Genomic DNA, 26,166 nt, shown 5'->3' with positions numbered 1-26,166 from the left:
GTTGTTCAAAATATGGGTCAGCCATAGTTCATAGTTCTTACCCACATATTGTGTGCCGTTTTTTGCTCAGACTTCATAAATTCTGGACAAGCACATGCCTCCCTTTTAAACAGTCAAGATCAATTTACAATGTTGCTGTGCAGTATTTTGTTAATAATGTTTCATTCCATTCCTAATAACTCGGAGCATGATTTAGACAATTTTAAAAAATGGAGAAAAACCATTCTGGTCAATGAAAAGAACTCTTAAAAGGAAAAATGGGTTTTGGTTTTTCCCTTGTGTAGCATTTCAACTTTTTTCCTTGTGCTCAGCCAACCAAAGAGACTTTTCACACCCTTTTACTCATAAAACTGCCTTTTAGGTGTAATAAGAGGTTTGTGCACGTCACCACGGAATCGGTTTCAGTAAAATTCTCATGCTAAATAAGAGCTCAAATGTTTAAAACTTTTACTGCCAGCTGTTAGGGATTGGTTTCTACTGTAGGACTCTAGTTCCACTGGCAATTTAAAGAAGTTTGATTTTAAGGCATTTCCAAGAACTTTTAATTATACCCTTTCCTCTGCTGCCACTGAAGCTGCATTTTTATACACAAACCGAGACAGCCTGTAAAAAAATAAATAAATAAAAATGAGCTCAACATTTCCCTCCTCAAAATCCAAAACTCTGTCTTGGTTTGGAAACAAACAGGGTTGTCAGTTCTAATTGCAAGGGCAAGTAATTGTAGTAATGTTACATTGATAAGATATGTGTGGTTTAGGGAAGAGCTGAAAAAAAAATCAGGATCAGTCTTTCCAGTGTGATGAAAAATATCTGTGCAGTGCTAAACAACCATGCATCATTACCTGCATATATTAAGTTAAAGCAGCAAAAGTCAATGATTGTTTCCTAAAAGTTTCATTAAAATCTGTTCAGTGTTTCATGAGATATTTTGTTAACAGTCAGGCAGGGTTTATTGTAATAGTTCTAAAAACAGAGCTAGCACAATCAGTTAGCGCTCATCATATGTGTTGAGGATGACTCTCAGATACTACCACACCAGACTTTAGCTCATAATCTGTGAAACTGGTTGAGTTATAATCTTTTTTTTGTTTTTGCTGAGATTGCTTAGTTGTAGTTGCCATCTTGAATGAGGTTGATTCCTAAAGTTAATCAGTTGTAGATTTACATCCAATGACTGCTTTCTGAGTTTCATTAAAATTTATTTAATGATTCATGACATTCAGACAAATAAAACACGGTCAAACACATTATTGTCTGAAGGAGTCATTGTCAAAAAAATCAAAGAACAAAAAGGGCAAATGTCCTTGAAAGAACTAGCTGAGAGTTCACTGTTTTAGCTAAGAATATGTAACTGCTAGCTAAGCATAATGTCACAACAAGTAAAACTCTCAGCTAAAAGACTTTAAATAAAAAGTCACCAAGAAACTGTCATTTTTTTTATTTTATTTTTGTGTCATTTATCAAAATCTGGTTGTAATTCAGACAATTATTAGTCTCAAATAAAGTGAAGTAAAAAGTGGCAAAGAAAAGTAAAATATTTGACAGAACTAGAAAAGAATATAAACAACTAAACTTTGTTACAAAATCTCATAAATTTGTGTAAATTGAGTAACACCAAAAAGTAGTCATTGAAAAACTAGCAATTCAAAGCTGATCATAAGTGATAAATAGTATTTTAAAGGTCATCTCTAAGAGTCAGTGGTGTTTAAAATACATGAAAATTTATAGATTTAAACATGAAATGTTTTTTTTTTTTCCTGAAAGAAGTCCATGCAAGAGAACGGTTTGTAAAATTATTTTGAAAAACACTAATGTACAATAAAAAAAACTGTCTCTGAAGGTATAGCGTTTATTTTTACTTTGTTCTATTGCCATACCCACAACATCCAAATGGGACATCAATTCTAGTTTATTATACTGTCATTGCAGGAGTGAAAGGTTCAGTTCCTGCCATGTGAAGACCCTAAACATGGATATGATTTATAGTGATGAACTGTGGCTTTCTGATTTACAGGCTCTGCTGTCATTTTGACCACCAGCATAAAATATACAGTCTCCATCTTATATAATGAAAAACCACCTAAGTATGAAGCCACATGCTCTCCATTTAGTCTGCGTACCTCATTTTCCTAATTGTTGTCTTTCTTGTGGCAGATAATTATCTGTTCAAATGGCTTCACTCTAACGCTAGTATCCTCCTTAACAAGGAAAACAAATTCTGGTAATGAAGCACTCTGTTGGGAAGCTCTAATAGTACAGCTTATTTTTGAAACCTAATTGTCTTTAGGTAATCGTCTCAGGCTTTGATGTTCATCACATAAGGAGAGGGAGCAAATAGGAGAAAACAGCTCAAACCCCACCAAGAGACAGGACACAGCTGGCCTGGATGGATGGGCTGGATTGGAAATTTTACAAGCTCTTTAGATGTGGTGACAGAGTCCTCTCTCTCCTCTTCTGCAGGGTTTGTCATTTGTTACCACATTCAGGGGTTTCTAAAGCTACAATCGCTGGCTCTGCTTCCATTGTGGAGGCGCAGGGGGCAAATTGAGGTCTTGTCATGATTCAAGCCTCCAACCAAGTTGTTTTCCTTTCATTTGAGACAAACACATTTGTGAAATAAGTAAGATTACACAGCAAAAAAAAAACAAAAAACACTAGTGTTTGAAGATGTTTGAAGGTGTGGGAAAATGCTGCAACCATAAACTAGGTTATATAAAATCACATTTTTGCACTTTTTCCACCCAATTTTGTGTGCAATAAGAACCTAATGTATGTTCAAACTGCCTGGTGTTTGGCTAATGAGGTGAAATACATTAGATTTATTATAAAACGGAAAAATAATGACTCTATAGAAAGTGATGGGAAAAAAACAAACCAAGACACACAGATTCTCAATTGAGTGTGACAATTAAATTGCTTCATAATGTTTTTTGTACAACTTTAAAGCCTACAAGACAAAATGCTAAGAAACAAATCATTTCATATTGTAATGCACATAATTAACTTGTTGCTTAACAGCGGACAAAGGCCTTAACAGCATGTCAATAACTGAAACCAGTCCAGCTCCAAGACACTCAAGATTTATGTTCTGCTTCTTCACATTTTAAATGATTCAACATGTAACTTGGTGGAAGTCACTGCTTGACGGCCTCTGGTGTTTGTCTCCATCTGTTGGGACAATAAAGGTACCTACAAGATGATCAAAACTGATACAGTCAGGGACAAACATACTTTCTTAGCATGATCTAACATGAATAAAAGGATGTTTATAATCCTAACACCATATAATTCAGTCAACAATAAATACAGTGAACAATATTTGGTTGTCATTTAATTGCAAACGAACCATACTGTCTTTTAGAGGTGATTAGTTTACAATTAAATGAATAAAATAAATATTACACTCATCTCATATTGCTGGGCAGTTGGAAAAAGGTTCTCATCGGTAACATTTTTATTTTTTAAATGAACAGCGTGTAACAGTTCCCTAAGGCGGAACGGTTCTTTCGAATTTGTGGGGGAAGGTTTTTTTGATCGGACTCGGCTGTTGCTTACATCTTACAGGAATTAAACTGCCTGGTGAGTGTTCCTTTTTTAATTATTTGAGCTTCGCGAACTCACTTATTAGCCTGTCATAGGCTGAATATGGGTACTAATTCTAAATTAATATTACTGACTAACCATATTAGATAAATAAAAGTGATTTGTGACATTTTTGTGAGCTCGAGGCCTGGACAGCTAACGCTAGCTGCGCTGCGTTGTCAACATCAGACAGCGAACTGACAAATTGATAAAAACAGAAGCGCAGCAACTTCCTCAATGTTCACAGGAGTTCCTCTTGTTCCTGTAATATTTTTTGTGTCAATTTGTGAGGTATTTCTCGGCTTCACGGCAGACGAGCTCATAAAATGCAATGATTAACACAAAAGTTAGCTTAATGTGTGCTTGTCTAAATGTTAGAAAGCGACATGACGTTACGTGGCTTCATTTTAAAGAAGGAAGTGTTGACTGTAAGTTTCGCAGCCGTCCAAAAGCTGGTAATTAAGTAGTTTTTTATATGAATTCAACATAACCGTGTTGAATTACAAAGTTCAGAGTTGGTGAAATAATAAACTATGCCAGTGAAATAAAGTTCTGTTTCTCAGCTCTTTTCAAAATTTTTCGACAAGTTTTTCTTACTGACATGTTTTTTGTCTTAAATAGTTAAACAATTAAACATGTTTCCGCTTTTACTATGAAGAGAGACATGTTTTTTTTATTTTACCTGTTATAAACCATCAAAATAAAACAAAAAAGCTCCTCACCCTGCTCGATTTTTTTGTGGTAAGTTGTACTTCTTACAGTAGTTTAGTTGTGTACAGTGTTTCTGAACATCAAACCTAAATAATAGCCTACATATACTAAACCACAGTGACAAAAGCTGTTCAAAAAGGTGTATTTTTAGCCCTATTGTGAACTCCAGTTTATAGAGGGCCCACACGTTCTTCATATAGAGTTAAGTCAAGGACGTTAATGATAGCAGTGCTTCCTCTCCACTTCAATGACACCTTTCGTCAATCTAGTTTTGTGTCCCGTTACTGATCAAAGTTCAAACTTACTGTATGTGGCACGTGTTTGTTAAAGTGCTTTACAGCTGAATTTGAGTTGAAGATTTATCTGTGATGAATGGGTTCAGCTGTGTTTATCTTGGCCATGTTTCAGAGCACCTTGTGACTTGAAGACTCTGGGTTGTAGTTCCTGAACTTTGTGGGATTAGACAAACTTGAATTTCTGATAGTTGTGTAATGTGTTTTACTTCTCTTTTAAATTTACTTTCTTTTCCAAACATTGTTTACAACTATGTTGACTGTGGTACTTATTCTTTAAGAATGCTGCATAGAAATATATTATTAATTTGTTTTCCATGTCAACTAAATCTTTTGTCCCATTTTAATCAAGGTGATGACACTGTAATGTATTTGTGCACTTAGTTAAGGCCAAATCATTTTAATTACATTAACATTTGCCAAGAAAATGTATAAAACATTACAGTTTAAATCAGCTGAAAGTGGAAAATTGCATACATTAATTTAAAATTTTCAGAATACTAATTTACTAAATAATTGTCCATCTAGTTTGTTTAAAGTCTGTTGTTGTTGTTAGGTTAATGTTTCTAGTAACATTTTGTCTTTATCACCAGCAGGTGGAGGGATGAGTCTCTCCCCTGTGATTGGCACTGAAGTGCCAGAGACTGCTAATGGGGTGGTGACACCGGTTTCTTTGGAGAATGGTCCTCATGCACCAGCCTCGGTGAAATGTGGAGGGAGCAGATTACCAGGAAGCGGAGAGGATTCACTGGATGGGTCCCCTGAACGTACAGAGAACAATGTGGAAAACAGAGTTTACATTGGAAAAAGCCTCTTGGACACTGAGAAAGACCTTAATGACAGAACATCTAGTTTATCATTAAACAGTCCTCAGGAGGCAGACCCCACCTTCAACGATGGGACAAGTACAGGAGACTCCGAATCCAAAGACATTCCTGGTGCTTCTAAGACTGATGATGCACATAATTTGGTGCTCTTGTTGGATTCATCACAGCAGGGAGAGCCTAAAAGCGCATATCAGCGAGGAGGCCCTGCCACTACAGACAGACAACAGACAGTGGCAGGAAGTCTAGAGAGAGGCACTGATAGTCGAAAGGAGGAAGAAGATGGAGAGAAAGAGAAACAGGACGAGGAGACAGATGAGAAGAACGAAAACAAGTGGAGGAGCTCAGGAGGGAGAACAGGGATGAAGGTGAGTGGACAGTTGGATTTGTTTTTTTATTTCAGATGTATTTGATTGTGAATAATAGTGTGTGTAATAATGGCATCGTGGAAGTAAGAAAAAATAACAGTCCACAGATGTTCAGGAACTCTCATAATCTCAAATAAAGGGGTAGGCAATCCTGGTCCTTGACTGACGCTATCCTGCATGTTTTTCTTGTTTCCCTGCTCCAACACACCTGATTTAGTGGTTAAATTACTTCTTAGTCTTCTGTAGAAGCCTGTTAATCACCCATTGATTCAAATCAGGTGTGTTGGAGCAGAGGAACAAGTAAAACATGCAGGATAGTGGCCCTCCAGGACCAGGGTTGCCTACCCCTGGTGTAAATTAATACAGTTAAACCTATGGACGTTAAATTAAAGTTTTCTAATAGGCTTTCATTAGAATCAAATTTAATAATATACTTGTAGTCGTTAAAAGAGATAAGTAGAATAAGCCATTGGAGACATGGAGACAAGCTCTTTAATTGGTTTAACAGTGGTTTTACTTGTCTTTGTTACTTTCTCCTCCACTGCTTTTCTTCCTTTAATCCACACCCCCATTTACAGTCTTCACAGCACTATTCCTCCTCAGCCCCTGGTCCTAGTACCTCCTCCTCTTCTTCTCCACCTGTTCTTACCTCAGATGATACCCCGTGTCCTCCTCACATAATGGCTCAGGTTTGGGTTCGTAATGTTCGAGGGATGCAGGACAGCAAGAGCCTGGATGAAATTAGCCAAGCGTGTGGAGGTAGGTTTGTGTCTCAGGTTTGATCATGTTTCCTGTAGTCTGGCTCTGTTTTTAAATTTCTGGTATGTTTTCCACAGGTGGATCAGGAACACGAGGAGGTGGCAGGAGCGGGCAGTCGGAGGGCCGACGGGCCACGATCTCTTCAGCTCTGGAGCTAGAGGGGACCGTCAGTCATGAAGGAGACCTGACCAACTTCATCACTAAGAACCTGGAGCAGAAAATCAAAATGAGCTCCAAGCCCAGTCTGGACTGCAGTGATTGTGAGTAAGATGTTAAACGTAGAAATAATTAATGAACTAACATGTGGAATTTCACTGAAAGCTTTAAAGCTAACACAGATAAAGTATAGAGGCTGTAGATCTTATAGATGTGTGTTCAGACACACAGAAATAACTAACCTCTCATGACTTTATGTTCAGTCTGAGCCATAGAGGTTCAGCTAATAATCAGATAGCTACAATTGGAAAAACAGAGAAAAGGGTTGTTAAAAAAATTACATAGATAATTATCCAAATCCAAAGTTTCTGTAACACAAGAAGCTTTAGATTTAGATAGAAAAGGAAAGTAATGAATTATAGAAAACTAAAAGTCATGTGTAACTATTTCAGAAATAAAGTAATCTCTTGAAATTTTGCAGGCTGGCCTAATGCGTTTTATCCATTACCAGCCATCTGTCTTGTCTAAATTTTTTCTGGAGGAAACACTGAAATGCTCCTTTACTCACAAGACCCTCTGGATGAGAATATCAGCTAAAGCGGCCTTTTAATTTAAGCCCAGTAACACAGTCAATATGCCCTCTGTGGCATCTCATTCCCTCTACCTGCTGATTCAATTAAGATGGATGACTCACACTGTTTAGACTTGAAGGATTTACGATTAAACTCCAGCTGCTTCCTGACAGGAGAGACGTGTCTCTTCTGTTTTTTTTAACAGCCACAGACCACCAGTGATTTCTTTATTCTGAGATTTGTTAATCTTAAGAGAAAAAAAATATATTTTGGTGAAGGCGTTTTTACAGAGATAATTTTTTCACTGTGCTAATGTTAAAAGTGTACATTTTATCTTCTTTATCCTAATTTCTTTGGAGTAGTCTTTTCTTATTAGCATTCACTTAGGTTGCACATGTTGAAAGCTTTTTGCCACTCTTTCCTGTATATTTGTGTCATTTGTTTTTTTAAGTGTTGTATCACTGTCATGTTTCAATCATTACAGTGAACATGATGGAGTGTATCTATCTGTTACCTAAATGTATGCCCCATTTTTGTTTTTCATCAACTATACTTTTAATATATATTGTCCCCCCACAAAAAATTGATATAACACTGCTATTGTATATATATTTATTGAGTTTTACAATCTTAAATTCCCAGCTGACTGCTCAGGTCCCATCTACCGAAGCCGAGGGTTGTCACGGAGACCGGCAGATATTCCACCTATTGATCCTACAGTTTTATTGGATCTCCAGAAACACACCCAGGACGTGGCACACAGTGTGGAGATGATGATGAAGAGCCTCAATGGAACCATACAGAATGTGAGTCCTAAACTCTTTTTTTTTTTTTTTTTCTAAACTTAATTTTAACTTGTCCATCATTTGAGTCTGTTTTCATAACCAACTAACCTTTCTGTGTCCATCTGGTCACTTCTCCAGATGACAGCTCTGAGTGTGGGCTACATCCAGACCTACAGAGACTCTGTTGACAGCTTAGGAGAGTCTGTAGACATGAGCATAAAGGTGAAAAATAATGTGTTCTTTCTTTTAAATAAAGCAGAAAGCACCTGTAGCTTTTTTGTGTATTATTAACTTTTAACATTTTACCACAATATTGTGTTAAAGAATTTGTTTAATACATTACACAGATTTATTGTTTGTTGTGTTTTGCAAGCACTGACTATTTACATGTTGTGGTTTCCATAGGGTATGTACACCCTTATGGCCCGCTGTGAGGAGTTGGATCGTTCCATGCAGCCCATACACACTCTGGCTGCACAGATCCGGGACATCAAACGCACTCTGGATGCTCTGGAGGCGATCTGCAAGTAATCCCTTCTGCCAGGTCCAAACACACACCCAAAGCTGCACAGACTCAACGTCAAGCTCATCCTAATAAAGGATGCTGGCAAGCAACGCAACCCTCTGCAGGTAGCACACACACACTGCAGCGAAGATTAAAAGCGCACCACTGGAGTCTCCGGGATCCATCGCTGCTTGGCATGCTGAATGATCGCCACCCATAGTTCATCTGTTCATCTTTTGAAGTCGGCCAAATTTGTGTTGTGGGATCCAAAAAGAATTGTCTTGACTTTCCTTCTAATCAAGTTCTCAAGAAACAAAATCTCACAAATTACCTCTGTTTGGGGACATTAAACCCTGGACACACACACACACACACACACACACACACACACACACACACACACACACACATATAAAAACCAATCCTTGAAGAAAGTGGGGATACATGAATTCTTTTTCTTTTCCACTTTGTGGTCTTGAGTGTGTTACTTTTATTCGTCCAGCCAGCGTGGTTCAGATTGCACTAACCTCTCCTCCCCAGATGGGGGCAATATTTCTGTCTCTGGAGAGGCAAGAAAAAAAACTGCTCAAAAGACCGTGACATTTGCACTGAAACAGAAAGTCTATTTTTTAATCTTATGCAACAGATTCTTTCACTGCAGGCTAAGTAAGGGCAGTGGGAGTGTGTGTCTCTTCTGTTTTTATTTATTATTGGTTTTTTGTTTTGTTTTTTTTCTCAGCATGCATGCTTGTTCAAAAAGGTAGCCTCCTCGTGTCATTGGGAGCCAGCTCACAGTAACGTCTGCTGTCTAATGAGCTCAGTCAGTACTGAGAGTGTTTCACCTTATCCACTCAGATTCTCTCACGTCAATTTAAATGGAGCTGTCAACCTTTAAATTACAGGTCTGCTTCTTTAAAATAAAGCCACGGTCTGCCATGTACTTTCAGCTGAAATCTCTGTCTCCTCCTCTGTGGCTGTGTAATCCAAGATTATGTGGCGAACGTAACTGGAAAAGTATCTTAAGTGTCTTTGAATATTGTTGAAATAATAAAATATCTATAAGCTTCAGATACTTGAATGGGTTTAACTTTCAGATGTTGTCAGTAAGGCTGATTCTCTTTTCACTTCATTTTATTTTAAAGGATTTGTTTGCGTCAGAATTTGTCATGAACACTCCTCCTATAGGTTTGTGCAAACTGCACGTCACAGACCACATCAGTGAAGATTGTTTTCTGGTTTTGAAGCACTGCAAAGACTTGATCAGTATGCACATCTTTTCTGCAATCCGAGGCCTGACAGGAATGAAAATTTGATCACTGTTTGTGTTGAGATCAGCCTGATAGCTGAAGATAGCTGGCTGGCAATAGCTCCCTTCAGCTGAGTGCATAAAGTCGAGTCCACCCATCAGTCAGCTTACGTGTCGCAGAAATAACTCCATACTGAAGAGCTGGCCCTGTTACTTATTAAAACATTCATCAAGTCACCTAAAAGTTTATTTGATTATCTTGAAACATTTTTGCTCATGTTGTGATAATTTAATTTTCTGTGCCTACACGTTTTACACACCATACTGTTCTAATTCAATCACCACTACTGATAACTTCTTAAACACAAAACTAAATAAAAAAGGTTGATCTAAGAATAAAAAAAACTGTTAATAAATTTGTGTTTGTCTGATGTTTTTTTTTTCAGACTTTTCCTTCTCATAACTACAGTTTACAGTATTTATTCAGCTTCGATTCAACCAGTTTAAAGAAATAATTTATACTTGGCAAAGTAAAGTTCCTCAACAGTTAAACTCCTTCATAAATTACTCACAATAAATGGTTCGTGTTTTTTTTTTATTTGCTTTGCTCCAGTTTTTATCAATGAACTGGTTTCTGGAATTTCTTCAGAGTTTTGCACACACATGGCTGCTTCTCGGTGCATTTCTCATCACTGCAAGCTGAAGTCTGAAATCATGTCATTTGTGACATACATTCTCTCAAGCAGGTAACTTGTCCGCTGATTCACTTTACTGAAGAAGGAGTTTGGCTGAGTCTTTTTTTATACACCATCAAAACATGATATGACTTGTCTGAAGAATGATGTAGGATCCTGAAATCAGGACTGATAAACCTTACATGACCTAAATGGAAGTTTGACAGCCTGTACAGGTTTTGGTTTTGTTTCTTGACTGAGGAATGATTCTGTTAGAGAAGAGACAACAAAACAAATGTATTTCTCTCCTCCATTGATATGAATGTATTATTCATTAATTTAATGGTGTACATTCATATCTGTATGCTGAAGATGATTTAGATATCTTCATCATTTGGAGTGTATATTTTAATGAAAAATATATTTACATCAGCTGCAAAGAACAACATTTTTCCCAATAACATACAGCTCCAGTTAGCTCTTTGGCATGACCATTTTTACATAAAGGAGTGTTGGTTGTTATTAATCTACAGAGTATTTCTTAAGTGTCACAGGAACCAGCATGCACAGAACCACGACCCTGCAAACAGAATAGCTTCATAGATCTCAGGCATCTTTTATTAAACCTGGTTCTCATTAAAGTGTGACCACTTTGATATTTGGTGGAGTCACGCAGTTTTACAGAAGGTTGACAGGGGGTGCCAGAGATCTCAAAAAAAAAAAAGAAGGGTTCTGCATTTTAAGAGAGCTTTTGTAAGCTGTTACGCCTTTATGATATTGACAATGTGCCTCTAATTTGTTCTTAAATGTTTGATGTTCGTATAGTATAAGATTTATTTATTTATTTTTATCCTGGGCAGTGTGTTTGTTGGCTGTATGGACTCTTGTGTGTTCTCACTGTGTCTGTGTAGGGTTTCTGTTTTTGTTGTTGTTTGTTTTTTTGATACTCAGACTTCTTTCCAATGTTTAAAAAATTATTGGTTTAAAATTGATCCTCGGGAGTGAGAGACGTGTGTGACTGTCTATGATAGACTCGTGATGATGTCCAGGGTTTGCTCTACCTCTCACCTGAAAATGGCAGAAATGAGCGACAGACCTTTTGCAAACCAAAACCTGAGAAATGATCTTTCAAATCAAACTTTTAACTTGAACCAGGTGAATATTTTTTTAATATATATTTTAGGGTCAGTACCTCAATAAAACAGAATGAAGCTTCATTTTACCCAAATTACAAAAACAAAACAAGGACTCATCTTTTGTGTATTTGTGAAAGCTGATAGTTTTAGTTTGTAAGCACAAGCATTTATTTTATTCTGTTTTTATTAATTACAATATGCTGGAGTTAGGGGTTGTACCAACGTGTCTTGATACGTTCAGTCATGTGTTTTATTCTTCTTTTAAAAAAAAGAAAGAAGACATTCAGCTACAAAGCTGCACAAAACAACAATTAGGGATTTGGTCTTTTTTAAAGGGCACTTTAGTGAAGTTTATACTCTAGTTGTAGTACAAACCTCCCAGGTGAAATCTGTGTTAGTTTTTAGTTTAAGGTCCCAGGCAGAAGCTTACAGCTCCTAGCAGCAGAAAGTACAGGTTTGGGGCATTCAGTGGAATGGCACCACTGTCTGTTGCTAATTCCAGAGAAGCCGTTTCACTTCCAGTTGCAAGTAAATCACTTCCAGTAAGGACAGTCTCAGTGGCACTTTTTGCTGTAGAAATTGTTGTAGTCGCCACCATACCTTCAACGTTTCCCTCAGCTTTTCCTCCAAAAGGAGCTCCATCTTTGAGCGACTGCTGATCAGAGATTTCCCTGTCTGCTGTCTTGTACCACTGGCACTGGAAGTCTTTTTTCCAGCTCTCAGCTGGGTCTGGTTCAGCTGTTTTACTGGCTGTGTCTGGCTGAGCTGTTGTCTTGACCTGACAGGGAAAACAGAAAATAAAGCTTATATCAGCAAACACCAATGCATTTATGCTACATTTTACAGTGTCAGTGCAGTCCGGTGTTAAGATTAAAAAAGAATACCAACAGACATTTAAGTGTTTTGCACTTAAAGAGATTATATTTTATGTTTGAGTTTTTCTTATATTACTTATATTATTATGCTCCTATGTTCTGCTTTCATTTTGTAAACACAAACTCTATAAATCAATTATTAAACATTATAAAAGCTGCTAACCTCAGGTTGCAGCCTACTCTAGGAGTACAGATCATGCTCGTGCTTGTTCAGGCATTTATTGATAGCCACCCTTATAGATCCAGCATTGTTTATCTAAATCCACTTAAATTTCCACTTCCTCACCTTTTCTGTCACCTTCTGTGCTGCCGTGGGTTGTGGTGGGAGATGGAGATAAGCAGAGCTGTCTGGATTTTGACGAACACATCGACCCTTTCCTTGGCAAAGGGAGGCTGAGCAGAGCTGAGTTGCCCTGGTAACGTTGATGGAGTAGGGTCCCAGGACTTTACGGACAAACTCTGCCAGGTCTTGGCATTCTCTCTGGAAGCAGTTTGACATCAGCTGTGTTTCATTTATTAAGATTGATTTTTTTTTCTTTCTTTCTTTCCGTAAAGCCAACATTGCACTCAGATACATTTATAATGAATGTGAATGGGCACAAAATAGGCTTCTTATTTGGAGCTCGTATGGAGGAAGCAAGGATGACCCAGAAGAGTGAACGCGGACATGGGTCTAGTTTGATTACTTTGGACTCAATAAAAAAACAAATGAGTTTAATAAATTAAAGGGTGTGCATAAAACCCACTGCAGTCCTGCATCAAACTCACATGGACAGCTTATGTAGTACTCCTGATATATATATGACTACACAGAGGTATTTTTGAATTATATGGATGTATAATAGTAATGCAAGGTACCTCTGTCTTTGTCTCGCTTTTGTCCCAGATCACAACTCCTGCTGTTCCCATGGCAGCACTTTCTCCTATAGTGTTGACCAGGTCACCCTTTTTAAAAACAAAAGAAAGAAAGCAAATGGAGAAAAGAGAACCAGCTCAGCACGCTTTCAAAATTCTCCAGTTATACACAGAACATATATCTACAATTATTTTTGTTGTTTACAGGATCAACCAGATGATTTAAATGCAATTTCTTACCTGTGATAAGAGAGTCTTTGTTGAGGCATACACACTCTTTACTAAAGGAAATACAGGTACATCAAAGTCTGCTCCCGCCAGAGATCCTACTCTTAGTGCTTCTTTTATTTGACTTGATAAATAGAGCTTTGTTTCAGGAGTCCCACCCTATACGAAGAGGAACATAGGTCACATACTCTAACTTACAAATGAAACTACTTTGGAGTACTTTAAATGATTGTGTTGTGTTTTTGTTCATTGATAGCTTAGTGTTAGCTAATGAAGACCGTATAAATGCCACAACAAATATGTGAAATGATAAACACACCTGCAACTTCTCCAGGGTCAGGAGGGGGTAGAGAGCCGAGCATCTTTTCCAGAGCCACATAAGCTCGTCATTAAGGGCCATCTCTGCCAGAGGGCACTGGCTGGTGTAATTGGTTAACTGTGTTTGAGTGGGGTCATTGTTGTAGCAGCTGGGGTAAGAAGAGAATCCCCACAATGCTTTGGGCCTCAACCTTTTGACTTCCCGTAGAGTCTCCACCATTACCGACTGGGCTGCAGCCTCAAAGTCCACCTGCGCAGAGAAGAGTTGATCTTTCAGTCCCCTCCAAACATGTGCTAGGTTTTTATTCAAAGGACTTGCAGCTTTTAGTCCACTTTAAATGATGTCTCAGATTTGTCTTTGAACACTTTAAAATCATATTTAACATTAAGGATATTACAAAATTTATAACATTTATACTTTGCTTCCATTTTTCATGCTTTCTGAAGGTCTTTAGAGTTATTTTTTAAGTTTTGGTTTCTGTGTTGGTTAAGCCACTTAACCTATGAATCATTCAGACATAAAAAGCTCCTTAACTCAAGGGATGAACCAGTACTGTGCTGACTCATAACAGACAACTGAGCAAAGAACTCATCTAAAGTTAGATCTTTAGGCATTTTATTGCCAGCAGCCTGTAACAAAGACAATATGTTTGGATTTCATTGGATCTGTGAAGAATACCAAATAAAATAGTAATTTAGCACCAACAAGGTGATTTCCACAGAGCTACTAGTCTTCCTAGAATGATCAATCTTTCATGTCCCTCGTTGTTCTCAGGATTTCTTTTCTTGTTTTTTTTAGCAAATGACATTAAAGTAACAGTTTAGGCTTCTTGTGAAGGCTTTTATTTCCACACTCCTGAGCTTTCCTTCACTTTTGTATACCTTTTCCTTAAACCCCTAACTTGCTCTGTTCTTGTTTTTCCCTTTCTTCTGTTCCCGTTTTTACTTTCTTTTTAGGATGCTTATATTTTGAATCGCTTCTTTATTTGAACTTTTCTTACCCGTGACCACTTCTCCACTTCTTCTGGGGTCCAGTTCTGAAAGAAAGTCTTCATCAGTTTCCTTGATGCTTCCTGGTACATTGCTTGTTTCTCTCGGTTCCTAGCCCACTGGGGTACCCACTCTGCCCAGCGCAGCACCCCCAGTCCAAGATACCTGGGGGCTGGCAACGCTGCCTCCAAATCTTGCTGTGTCTTCTGGACATGGCTGTCCAAGCGTGTGTGCTGTGGAAGCCCCCCATTAACTGGTGTGTTTTTGTCTAGGAAGTATGGATAGTTGCCCAGTGTATTTTTGTAAAAGACAGCTACACGCCCCTCCTGTTCCATACTGAAAGAAGTGGGATCTATCCGGCCTGAGCAGGAAGAGTCGCTGATGCCCCAGAAGATAATAAAAGGTTGTCCGGACAGGAGAGGTGGACGTGCAGGCTGAGGTGGACCAGCATTGCAAAGCCCAGCCAAGCCACAAATCAAGAGGAGGAGGACCGGTGATGAAAATGTGGTGCGGATCAGAAGATTGCCATGTGTCACCTTTGGATCAGGTTGTGGATCTGGACAGAACGGCGGTCCAGTCCACTCCATTGAAGTAGCTCAGCTGTTCAGGCTGTCATCGCCAATCATCTTGCTGAAAAACACAGCAGAAGTCAAACATTCAAGTCTGTATGAAATGATTTAGATTAAATAATCAGCAAAGTCACAACTCATTAGTAATCAAGTTGCATTATTGTGGTAATGAAGTGGTAATGAGGTTGTTGAGAGAAAATGTTGAATACCCACTACGCTAAAAGACGAGGACATCAACAAAATAGCAAAAAGAAACAGTGTTTGATGCAACTTTCCTGCTGACTTATTTTGTAGAGTGAACTAAATCATAAATGCCGTCTTTTTGATGTAAAACAATTTTTGTAGAAAAAAAGAGATCTCACATTCTTTTCCAAGCTGACTTTAGGATTTGTTACATTACTTTGTGGCGAATTGCAGAGTTTTTATTTGCAGTAAGATTCCATTACAGAAAACTGGCAGTTTTTTGACACAATACTTATCGACCACCTCCTCGCATATCAAAATTTTAAACAAAGCTCTTGCATGATCTGTTAGCGCTCAGAGTATATGTTAGGGATGACTTTCAGCTACTGCTATGCCAATTTGTAGCTAAATATCTGTAAAACTGATTGAGTTGTAGCCATTTTTTGATTGCTAAGATCAGTTAGCTGTGGCAGCCATCTTGAATGAAATTGACTCCAAAAGTTCATCAGTTGTAAACTACAATCAGTGAAGGTTTTCTGAGAGTTTTTTTTTAAAAATCTACTCCAGTATTTCGTGAGATGTTTTTCTAACAGACAGACAAATAGACACATGCACACACTCACACACACATTTACACACAGTTACAAGATTGCCCACCTTTCATGGCAGCATGTGATAATAGAATTTGTTTTGTAGGGCATTCAGACCCGCCGAGCTGCATACATGTGTAGCGGGTACACAGATTTGGACTTTAGAGTTTACAGGTTGGTGTAAAATATGCAAAATCTTGCTGACACCTTGTGAGTTGGAGCATCTAAAGTGGATCTAGCCTAATAAGGAACAAAAATGGGGATTATGATAGTGCTTCATTTGTTGTTGTTTTTGCTCACTTCTGAAAACAAGTTATGCACATTGTCATCCAGCAGCCTGCTGAATATTGTCTCTACACTCCAACATGTTGCTCATTAACCATTCTGCGTTTTCTGGTAGCAAAACATCATTTTATATTTTTCTATAGTACAGTAACATTTGATTTTATAAAATGAGAAGGCAAAATCATCTTCTAAAACGTTGTTAGGATCATTTAATGTATCAACTCTGTACGGTGCTGGAAAATGTTTTCATTTTGAAAATGCTTGAAAAGTGTTAGTGGAAAGGCATAGAAACTGTTTATGGTACAGCTTTGTAGTTTTATCCTCTTTGACGGGTAACGTGTTTCACATTTTGAAACCCATCTCTACCTCGGGAACTTTAGGGAATCTTAATGCCAGTTCTGTCAGTGAAAGGCACCCGGCGAAATACAACTTGAGCCCTTGTTTTTCATCCTGTAATTGTTTGCAGTTTTGCTAATTGGTGAGAAAAAGTCAAAGTTTTAGGCTTTCCAGCTTCTTTTCTTTCACCGGGATATTGTCACACATTTTTCAGACAAAAGTTTAACAGTTGCTTGTTAGCAGTTGCAGTTCTCCTCGGGAACCTGCTCTCTAACAAGCCATTAAAAAGGGAAATGTCCCACTGTGTTAGAAATGACTGGTGGAGACATAGTATCTACAGTTTTAAATGCCACGGATTCGTCTAACATGCTGTACGATATGCTACTCTACTTGTTAACAAACAGACGAGAAGGAACATCGGTGTCTTCTGCCTCTCGTACACTTTTGTGTCTGTTGCAGGTCTTTTATTTTTGTTTGGATATTTCACCACAAAATATCATTTGATAGCTGGTTTAATGGAAAACAGCATGTAAACATAAAACACGACGGGAGCGTGAGATTTAGCTGTCAGTCAAACGTTGGGAGCAAACACACGTCTTCAGTACCACAGTGATGATTTTGAAGCTCTTGGAATTAAACATACAGCTAAATCACAATAACAAATGAGCGATGAGCTTTTTTCTGTGTTCACATCTGCAGTCATTTAAAGTGAATTAAAGCGCATTCGCGAATAAAACAGCTTCAGCGTATAATTAGTTTAATTTGCTCTTTTCCTGTGAATTGTTCTTGAAATCTTGCGAAACACCTTGATGAAAGTTTTTAGCAGTCGACATCAGTGCATGGGAAGAATTGAACACACGCAGGTGTCAAATAAGCCTCCAGATAACCAACTAAAATGTTGGCCCTAATTCCACAAAGATCCGCGGTCACAGAGTGCACAGTGTCCTGCAAATACGCCTTTGTTTTTTAACCATTCATGCAGGAAAACGTGTAAAATAAAGGGAACAGAGGAAAAGGCTTGTTTAAATGATTCAAAACTGAGAACTTTTTTATTTAATTATTGACTTGTTTCACTTGTTTTTATTTTTGACATTGTTTTTATGGATAAACTCTAATATGCAGTTTTGTTTTTCACTAATTAAAGAACGGAGGTGTATCCTTGGTCAGAAACATCTTTTAATTAAATGCAATTATTTAATAGAGAAGTAATATTTTGGAAAGGAAATCAAATACGTTTACAAATGACCTGTTAGTTTGCTCTGATGCTAGAAATGTTCCCAAATTCATGGCTGTAAAATTGTGTAATGTTTATAACTATTATACGTATAAGTGACATGCATTCATTCTCTGCGTGACCGAGATGATAAAAGCAAATGGATGGGGACAACAGAAAGAAAGAAGTGAGGGGAAAGGGCGTTTTTCACAGCTGATAGCAGCATTTTACATTAATATCACAACTGTGTTTTGCAGAGCTGTTACTCGTTGTTACACTGATGTTTTGTTCTCGATTTTTAAAATAATTTTCTTCGTCTCGTGATAAATACCTTGAGATCCTGTTTGTACTACAGTCTACTCAAAATTTCCAAGCTAACTAAAGAAACACACTCGGTTCCTTCTCTGTATCTGAACTTCTCCACTTTAGAGTGAAGTTTTCCCTCTGACTCCCATCTGCAGCGTGTTTACTTTGTAATTTACAGACTGCAGCCTGAAAGGAAACAGTGGTGCTTTTAAAAAGATTTCCCTGCAGAAGTTAACTTCTTTTAGGCTGATGGTCCTAAAATTCAGACTGTCAGAAGGTATTGCTTACATATAGCATTAGCAGTACGTTTTTTTTTATATTTTTAATCAAAAGTGCCATTAATCTGGTCTGTAAGTGTTACCTTTTTTATTCCAATAGGTGTAATCCCATCATGCTGTATGTAATCCCTCTCTTACTGCTGGTAGTGAGTGGTAAACGTGAGAAGTAGCTAATCTGTTCCGGATAAGCCTCTTCTCTGTGTTTACTTTTCTCTTTGCCCAGGTTCTTATCTTGTTTCTGCTGCCTTCCAATAAAAAAGAACACCTTAGATTACATTTTATCGAGTCTCCGATAAATCAGCCTTTTATTTTGCACATTTTTTATTTTTTAAGACATTATCTTTTTTAAATTAATGAAACAGGTCAACCATAGATTTTTAGTTTAGGTTTATTAGCGGATTATTTTACATTCGTTTGATTAAGGCTCATGAATAATTTATTTCAATGTTATGCCCTTGAGCCAAGAGGGAATAAATTAATTTTTAATAGAGAAACACCATCTCATATTTGTGTCATTTTCACCTCCCAGTTATGGGTCCTCCTCTACCATAAAAGCCTTTATGCTGTGCCAATTACACAAGAAAATAGTGTTCTGACCTGCTGCACATTTGATTTGATCCTTTTGCTATCTAATCATGTTTTTACTTTTGCAACAAAACACCCACCTAATAGGGTCATAATTAAACTTCTAAATGCCGAACCTTGCAAATGAAGTTTGAACGCCGCAATTAGCCGTACGCTGCTAAAAAATCTTTTAAGCTGACTAATATTTTACACAATGCAGTGGATTAAAGTCTGCTTTAAGAAAAAAAATACACATTTTTCTTACCTTTGCAGGGCCGAAATGAGAGGATTTCTGTGATGCTTTTCGATGTTTAGCCTCGGAAAAGCAGTCTCAAGTGTGTTACGTTGCTTTCCTAAAGGTTCTTTTGCTGCACGGTTCATGCAGCTCTCTAAGAGCTGATGAGGATGTGAAAGCAGCTAAAATTAGGACGATTAATCCGTCATTCCAACCTGAAGCCAACGAAAACCCAGTTCGGCTCCTGCAAGCCAGTGTTGTGACTCCAGTTAAATGGATTAGGTGGAAATCATAGCCTGTTTGATAACAGAGGAGCCACTTTCTCAGTCTGTATCTTCATCATTCTTACATGTGGACAGGAATACAGAAGGACCTGTTACCTGCATTCAGATAGATTATATACTCTGTTTCCTATGGGTCGAAAACTGGATTAAAAATGTCTGCGTATGTTATACTCTGCTGTAATTTTATTACTGACATGTTTCAAAAATAAACTGTTCAGCTTTGTTTATTACACTCTTATTGTCATTAGAAAAAGGAATTTCCTTTTAAGTAAACTTCAGTTATTTACCTATGATTAAACCAATGATTTTTCAATTATTCGGCAAATGTTTATTGATTCGGTAAAACGCTGCAAGCCCATCAGGTTTTTACATGTGAACTATACAAATGAAACTCATGCGCTGGGCTATTTTACTCTAAATATATCTATAAATGTCGCTGAATATCAGAATCTTCTGAAAAAGTCGTTATGCGCATCTCGTCTGTGTGTCTTCGCTCCTAAACTGCAGTAATTTATTTCCTCATATCTTGTTCATCGATCTTGCTTCCTTGTTCCTCTAAATCAAATTTAAAGAAGATTCTCTGTTTAGTAACAGTGACAGCAGGAAATTCTATGGTAATTATTAGAGTTTTCATTATCTCCTTGAGCTATGTGCTGCTTTATCATTTTGAGAAATAGTTGTGTTTTCACACATTTGCCTGTTATCCGTTTCCCCCGTTGAGCCTTTTAGTTCTGTTTTGCATCAGTTTCCTTCTTTTTCAGAAGATGTTTTTAATGACGGCTCCAAGAGATAAATTAAACAAGTTGTGATGCTTAGAGCAGGACTGTTTGGTCTTAATCACCTGTGACAATTTGGGAGGCATTTTTTTGACAACCACCAGTGTGGAGAGGAAAGCATTTTTATATGGAGGAGATAAATTTGCACAATGACTGTCAGGTAGACATTTTTTCCTGGTGCAACTGTTAATTAGCCCACTTAAAACTCCTCCTGAAGATCCCAGTTGACCAATCTGACTCGTGATAGAGATATATAACTACACTGCAGCAATTGCAGCTGGAGCGGCTATTGTTTCTTTTGTAATAAAATTGGTTCCTGGGTGGCTCTGGATCTGTTCAACAAAATAAATTTCACTGTAAATACCTAATTAAAGCCCCACCTTAGGTCCTCATTTTGCTGAATTATTAATGCAGTAAAAATGCAACAATAAACTAAGATGTAAATTGTTGTTCCCTCAAACTCCCGTCCTGAAAGGTAACCCTCAAGTAGATTCAAACCAAAAAGAAATCCGAGCTAAACTCTTGAATTTAAAACAATTTGAGGTGAAAGAGCATTTTGTCTCTGTTACACGTTCCTTTAAGCTGATGCCTGTTTGGTGTCGTCTCCTCAGGTGAACCTGGTCAGGCCTGATTAGTTAACCAGTAAAGAGGATGGAGGAGACTCAGGGCGCTTTTTTTTCACACTCTGTTACAGGATGTAGTTGGGGACATTTCATTAACCTTTCCTCTTTAGTTTTTAGTGACGGACTGACTGTCTTTTCTTATTTATCGTTTGATTTGTCGGACAGGAGTCCAGATCCTTTTATGCCTCTTTGGGGTTGACTTTGAATAGATTTTTTTGTACACTTTGGCCCATCAGTGTTTTGTTTATGAAGTCCTGTATTTTTCCTCATTTATTTAATTTTTTCAGTGAACTGACTGAAGCTGTTTGAGCTTTCATGCTTCTCCTGTCTGAGCTCTTATCACATCATTTGATATGAAGGTATATTGTGCTGAATGTAGACAGTGAAGCTAATACTGTAATTTCAACATTTTTAAGTCTGAGCTGTAGAATTGTGTTTGAAATCAAAGAATACCAAACAGTTACTGATCAGCTGCACCTAAATATATAATGTTTTTTTTTTTCAGATTAGGCTGACAGATACAGCAGATGTGCTTTGGTCTAGATTATTATCAAGATTCTAAGCAGATGTCAAATAAATTAATTTGATTTCAAACTAATTCTTTTTTGAATGTGGAAACAAAACCTTCTGTGTCATTGGTGCACAGTGATAAAACAAGAAACTTTACAATATAGTAAGAAATTAAACCTTACTGTGGATAACATGTTTGGTAGAAGCTGATTGTGGAACATTTTAAACCTTTTTATTGTTTTACTGTTAACTGATGGATCCAGTGCATTAGCAGGTATAAGAATGTTGTTGTTCGGATAATACTCTTAAATCCAGTTTTGTATTCCTAAAACATTTAAACCATAGTTGAAATAAGTTCTGCTTTATTGGAAAGCAGCAGGACGAAGGGTCTGAGGTGATTTGTTAACAGAGCTGAACAAATCTAGTCCTGATGCCTTTTTTTTCCCACCCAGCACCTTTTTAAATATTCTTTTTCTTCTAATAATTCTTCAAATTCTCTGCACACCTTTCATTTTTTTCAATTTTTTTTCTGTTTTATAAGTGCGCACATTAAAATCCATGTTTTAGTCATTTTAAACTTGGTTTTAAAGTTTCTGTCAGCAGCACACAAAGAGCTCAAACCGGCCTGAAAGTTACAGGTAGTAGAAGGCAAAAATTCACAAACTTATGTTAGACTATAGCTAGTTTTTTTTTTTTTGTTAAATCGCTCTACCCCACCACTCTGCCATCCTGCACACGTCGGCTCAACTGTCCAGCAGACTAATGGAGAACCTCCCAGATTCTCCACATGGCTGGTATGACCCGAGCAGAGCACGACCCGCCTCACTGTGTTTCGCTAACCTTTATTCCAAGAGATCATCATGTCCACCCCTAACCAGCCCTTTGAATAAAAAGCATCAAATATTATCCAGTCAGAGTGGAAAGCTGGGTCATACCCTCAGCCTTCTTTAAAATAAATTTGACTTGCAGCAGGATACGGAAAGTGGTGGAAATCAGATGGAATATAAATATGGATTTACTTCATACTGGCTGAGAAATACCTGCACTAAACCACAGCATGTGGGTGAAACTATAATGTAGGGACTAAAGTTTTGAGATTTTGAAGGAGATGCCAAGCCACATGCACCAAAATATGTGAAATCTGAAATATTTGATCATTTCTTTTAATTAACATATGTAGCATTTCAAAATAATACTATATTTGGAGAAATAAAAGACAAAAAAAATGGAGATTTTTTGTTGTAGGAGGGGGGCATTTTATATTTTGACAGAAATAAGTCCTGAAAGAATAGAGAGACTAACATTTATATACTTTGAGAAAATAGTAAAAATTAAAAGGCTGTTTTGTTATCAGTAGCTCCATCCAGGATGAGAGAATCAGTGCGATCTTAAAAACAAACAGTTGTCAGTGAGCGGAGAAAATGACCTTCACTTCACCCTCGTTACAGAATGTGGTAAAAACTCATTATTAGAATGAAAATATGTCCATATATGTTGGTTTTAGCTCATTATTTATTGATCATCAATATTGTTTTAATAAAACCATTGCAGAATTATGTAGAAACTAAAATAAACAGTAAAATATTTATGTCAGTTTTACAGCACAATACATGTTTGACCAATTTCAGTAACTAATATATGCAGAAAATATACAGTTTTAAAATTATTTTCTTTATTTTTTGCTAAATCACTTATATAGATGTTAAGTCATAAAATAATACCTTGTGTTTGGTTTAGTAAAGTTTTATTGTAAAATAAAACTTTTCCCAGGTCAACTTTTCCTTCCACTATACTTTTCTCCCACCTCTGTGATTAGTATTATATTATTTTTTTATTTTCTGCTTTCAGATGTTCCTGCTTGTTTTTTATTCTCTTTGTCGATGTCAGATCTGGCTGTGGTCCTTGTCTTTATCTGTATGTAGACCTCATGTGTCACGCTGTTTGTATTGTTTTGTTGTTGTCGAAATGTAACTATTTGTACGGTATTTTCCTGAAGTCCATGGTTGGATTTTGAACAGTTCTTAATTTGTTTTTGTTTTTTTTCATTCAAACATTTGCAGCAATAACCTTTCTTGTAGCTGCCTGTGGAGGGATGCAAATGGTTTTAAAGGAGTTTAAAGATGCTGCCAGTAGACTGACCAAAAGTTACCACAGTTCATATTTAACTAGTATCGATCAATATCAGTGATTATTGTTTATATTAGGGGAAATGATATTTTCCCAACACAATCCAGCAGCACACTAAATTTGTTTACTGTGGTATAAATATTTCATTTGTTATGCAAAAGTCACAGGAATTAGTATTTGTTTAATTGCTTTGCTTGCAGATACATGTATACATGTTGCTTAAACACTTTACTAAAATACAAGAAAATTCTGTACTTTTATAGAGCTCAGACAAGTTACACTTACCCTGTTTTATGTTCCTGTATTTAGTCCTTTTTGTCAGGCCAACATCTGAGTTTTTGCTCCTGGTTGTGAAATGTTTTATTCTTCTGTCTTCAGTTTTATTTTTTACTGTCCCAGATAGAAAAACCAAAGAATCCTGCAGGATTCGTGAGGGCATGGATGAGTTGTTCATGTGTAACGTGCAACAAAAAAGCTCCTGACATCCGGAACAGGCAGACAGCAAGAAAAAAAAAAAAAAAAGAAAAGAGGGAGGGAGAGAAGGAGATGAAAGGCCAGAAATAGACAAGATAATTAAAAGGTGTTAGGAGAGGAAGAGAGGGTGAAAAACTAAGATGGAAAGATATAACAGAGGAATGAAAGGAAGCCAAAGAGAGATAGAGAAGTCATTTAAGGTCTGTCCCGGGGATTGGATGCTCGGCTGGGAGCATGTGTGTGTTTGAGACTTCACGTTCACAGCCAGGCTAAGCTTCCTTTCTGAGAGATGGTAAGCAGGGTCAGCGTAGACCATGCTGGCTCACATGACCAGCGATGCTCGCCGTAATCCAGTAATCCGCTGCTCTCCCACTCATGCTCCTGGCTAAACAAAGACCATCTCCTTTGTTAATTAACTGTAATTTTTTAAGTTTCCTAAACTCTCCCCCCCCCGTCTCTGTTCCTTTCTCACAAATCCCCGATCACCCTAATCGAGTTTACTCCATGACTAACTTTGTTGCTCTGTGTTGATCCTTTGGTCACATTCTATCCGAAGGTGTGTTTATGCTTCATATTACAATGCCATAATCATAAAATAACACTTTTTATAAGCATTAAGAACCTGTAAAATAATTAAATTAAGTGCTGTTTGCTCATTTGGAGTAAAAATTCTGGACAAACAGAACCATTCATGTTGTTTTTAATACAAACCTGACAGAACGGAAAATGACTATGTTACAAAACACTATAAATATATTAAAATATAAATGTTCTAAAGTAATGTTACTCTGCTAAAGCCTCTGCTGAAGAGCCTTTGGTGCATAGGCAAGTACTCACTCTGCAGTCCTTGAACTTTATCACTACTACCACATGTCAGCTTCTACCACGCCACATTTTAGCTCCAAATCTGTGAAACTGATTGAAACTGAGTTAGAGCCATTTTGGTGCAGGCTCTCGGCTGTGGCGGCCATCTTGAATTGGGGTAACTCCAAAAGTTAATCAGTTGTAGCTGTACATGCAGTGATTACCTTCTGAGAGTTTCTTGAGATATTCTGCTAACAGACAAGCCAGTGAGTAAAACCATAATCACCCTCTTCAGTTTATTTTTGTTTCTGTTTTATCTGATTTGTCTTTATTATCTGAACCTTAAATCTGGTTTTACATATATGGTATATTGTGTTAGTGTGCTGAATTGTGTTTTAAAACTACTAATTATTTTTTTCAGGTTTATTTTAAACTTGAGACAATTCTAAGTCAGGGCAAGACTAATTTTTGAGTCTGTCATTCAGTAAAAACCCAGCGTTAATGGTTAGACAGAATATTCAGTGGTTTCTTTTATGTTTTAGACTGGTACTCACAGAATATTGGGAGAAAAATACATTTCTATGTCTGCTTTCTGTTCAACAAATCACTCTTATATTCTCAGATTTTTCCCTACATTTTTCTTCGTCTATTCCCTTCTTTACCATGCTGTTGTTTGCTTCTTTGTTTGTGTCTTTTAGATTTTCATCCCACCCTTTTATTTAGGCACCATTCTTTTTCACGTTCCATTTTTCTCCGTTAAGTTACCTGTCATTTTTTTCCATTAGCGCTGTCGCTATACACACAATAGCTAATAACCTGGTCGTAAAACAGCAGCTGTGCTCTCATGGCTTTAAATCCCTTTACCCCTCTGTGTCCTTGCTGCGTGTGTTTTATTTCTTTTTTTTCTCCCTGAAACTGTCTAAATTTCTGGTTCTCCTGTTGATGCAGGTTTGTTAGACTTAATGACCATCGTTATTTTAATAGTTACTGAATCCTTCAGCATAATGGTCAGTGGATTCATATCATTCTCCTAAATGATTGCTTTCATTCACTCTTAGTTTAGGCTACAAGTTGTTGTTAATGTTAGGCAATCTTTTTTAATTTTTTAACAAAATCATTTCAAATGGCTCTG

At 37.2% G+C, this 26,166-nt stretch overlaps 2 protein-coding genes across 3 annotated transcripts; one reads left to right on the top strand and one right to left on the bottom strand.

Moving 5' to 3' along the window:
• The first annotated feature begins 3,506 nt into the window (after positions 1–3,506).
• On the top strand, positions 3,507–9,305 carry borcs6 (BLOC-1 related complex subunit 6). 2 transcript variants are annotated; one of them, XM_017411188.2, is made up of 7 exons: positions 3,507–3,579; positions 5,180–5,778; positions 6,357–6,537; positions 6,615–6,797; positions 7,908–8,071; positions 8,189–8,272; positions 8,456–9,305. In XM_017411188.2, the coding sequence occupies exons 2-7, from the start codon at positions 5,191–5,193 to the stop codon at positions 8,579–8,581; spliced, it is 1,326 nt and encodes a 441-aa protein (XP_017266677.1). In that variant the 5' UTR covers positions 3,507–3,579; positions 5,180–5,190; the 3' UTR covers positions 8,582–9,305. The 2 variants fall into 2 exon arrangements, with proteins under 2 accessions (XP_017266677.1, XP_037833076.1); XM_037977148.1 differs by having other exon boundaries at positions 3,557–3,579; positions 5,183–5,778.
• A 1,237-nt stretch (positions 9,306–10,542) lies between these two features.
• si:dkey-72l14.3 (Glyco_hydro_56 domain-containing protein) lies at positions 10,543–24,358 on the bottom strand. Its single transcript, XM_017411238.3, has 7 exons — positions 24,042–24,358; positions 14,889–15,507; positions 13,889–14,137; positions 13,582–13,728; positions 13,345–13,431; positions 12,773–12,967; positions 10,543–12,389 (listed from the first exon to the last, which is right to left on the bottom strand). The coding sequence occupies exons 2-7, from the start codon at positions 15,462–15,464 to the stop codon at positions 12,018–12,020; spliced, it is 1,626 nt and encodes a 541-aa protein (XP_017266727.1). The 5' UTR covers positions 15,465–15,507; positions 24,042–24,358; the 3' UTR covers positions 10,543–12,017.
• Between the last annotated feature and the right edge of the window lie 1,808 nt (positions 24,359–26,166).

Source organism: Kryptolebias marmoratus, linkage group LG8 (assembly GCF_001649575.2).
Source record: "Kryptolebias marmoratus isolate JLee-2015 linkage group LG8, ASM164957v2, whole genome shotgun sequence".
Lineage (NCBI taxonomy): Eukaryota > Metazoa > Chordata > Actinopteri > Cyprinodontiformes > Rivulidae > Kryptolebias > Kryptolebias marmoratus.
Note: the sequence above shows the minus strand (reverse complement) of the source record. Positions and strands in the feature narration are given on the sequence as shown.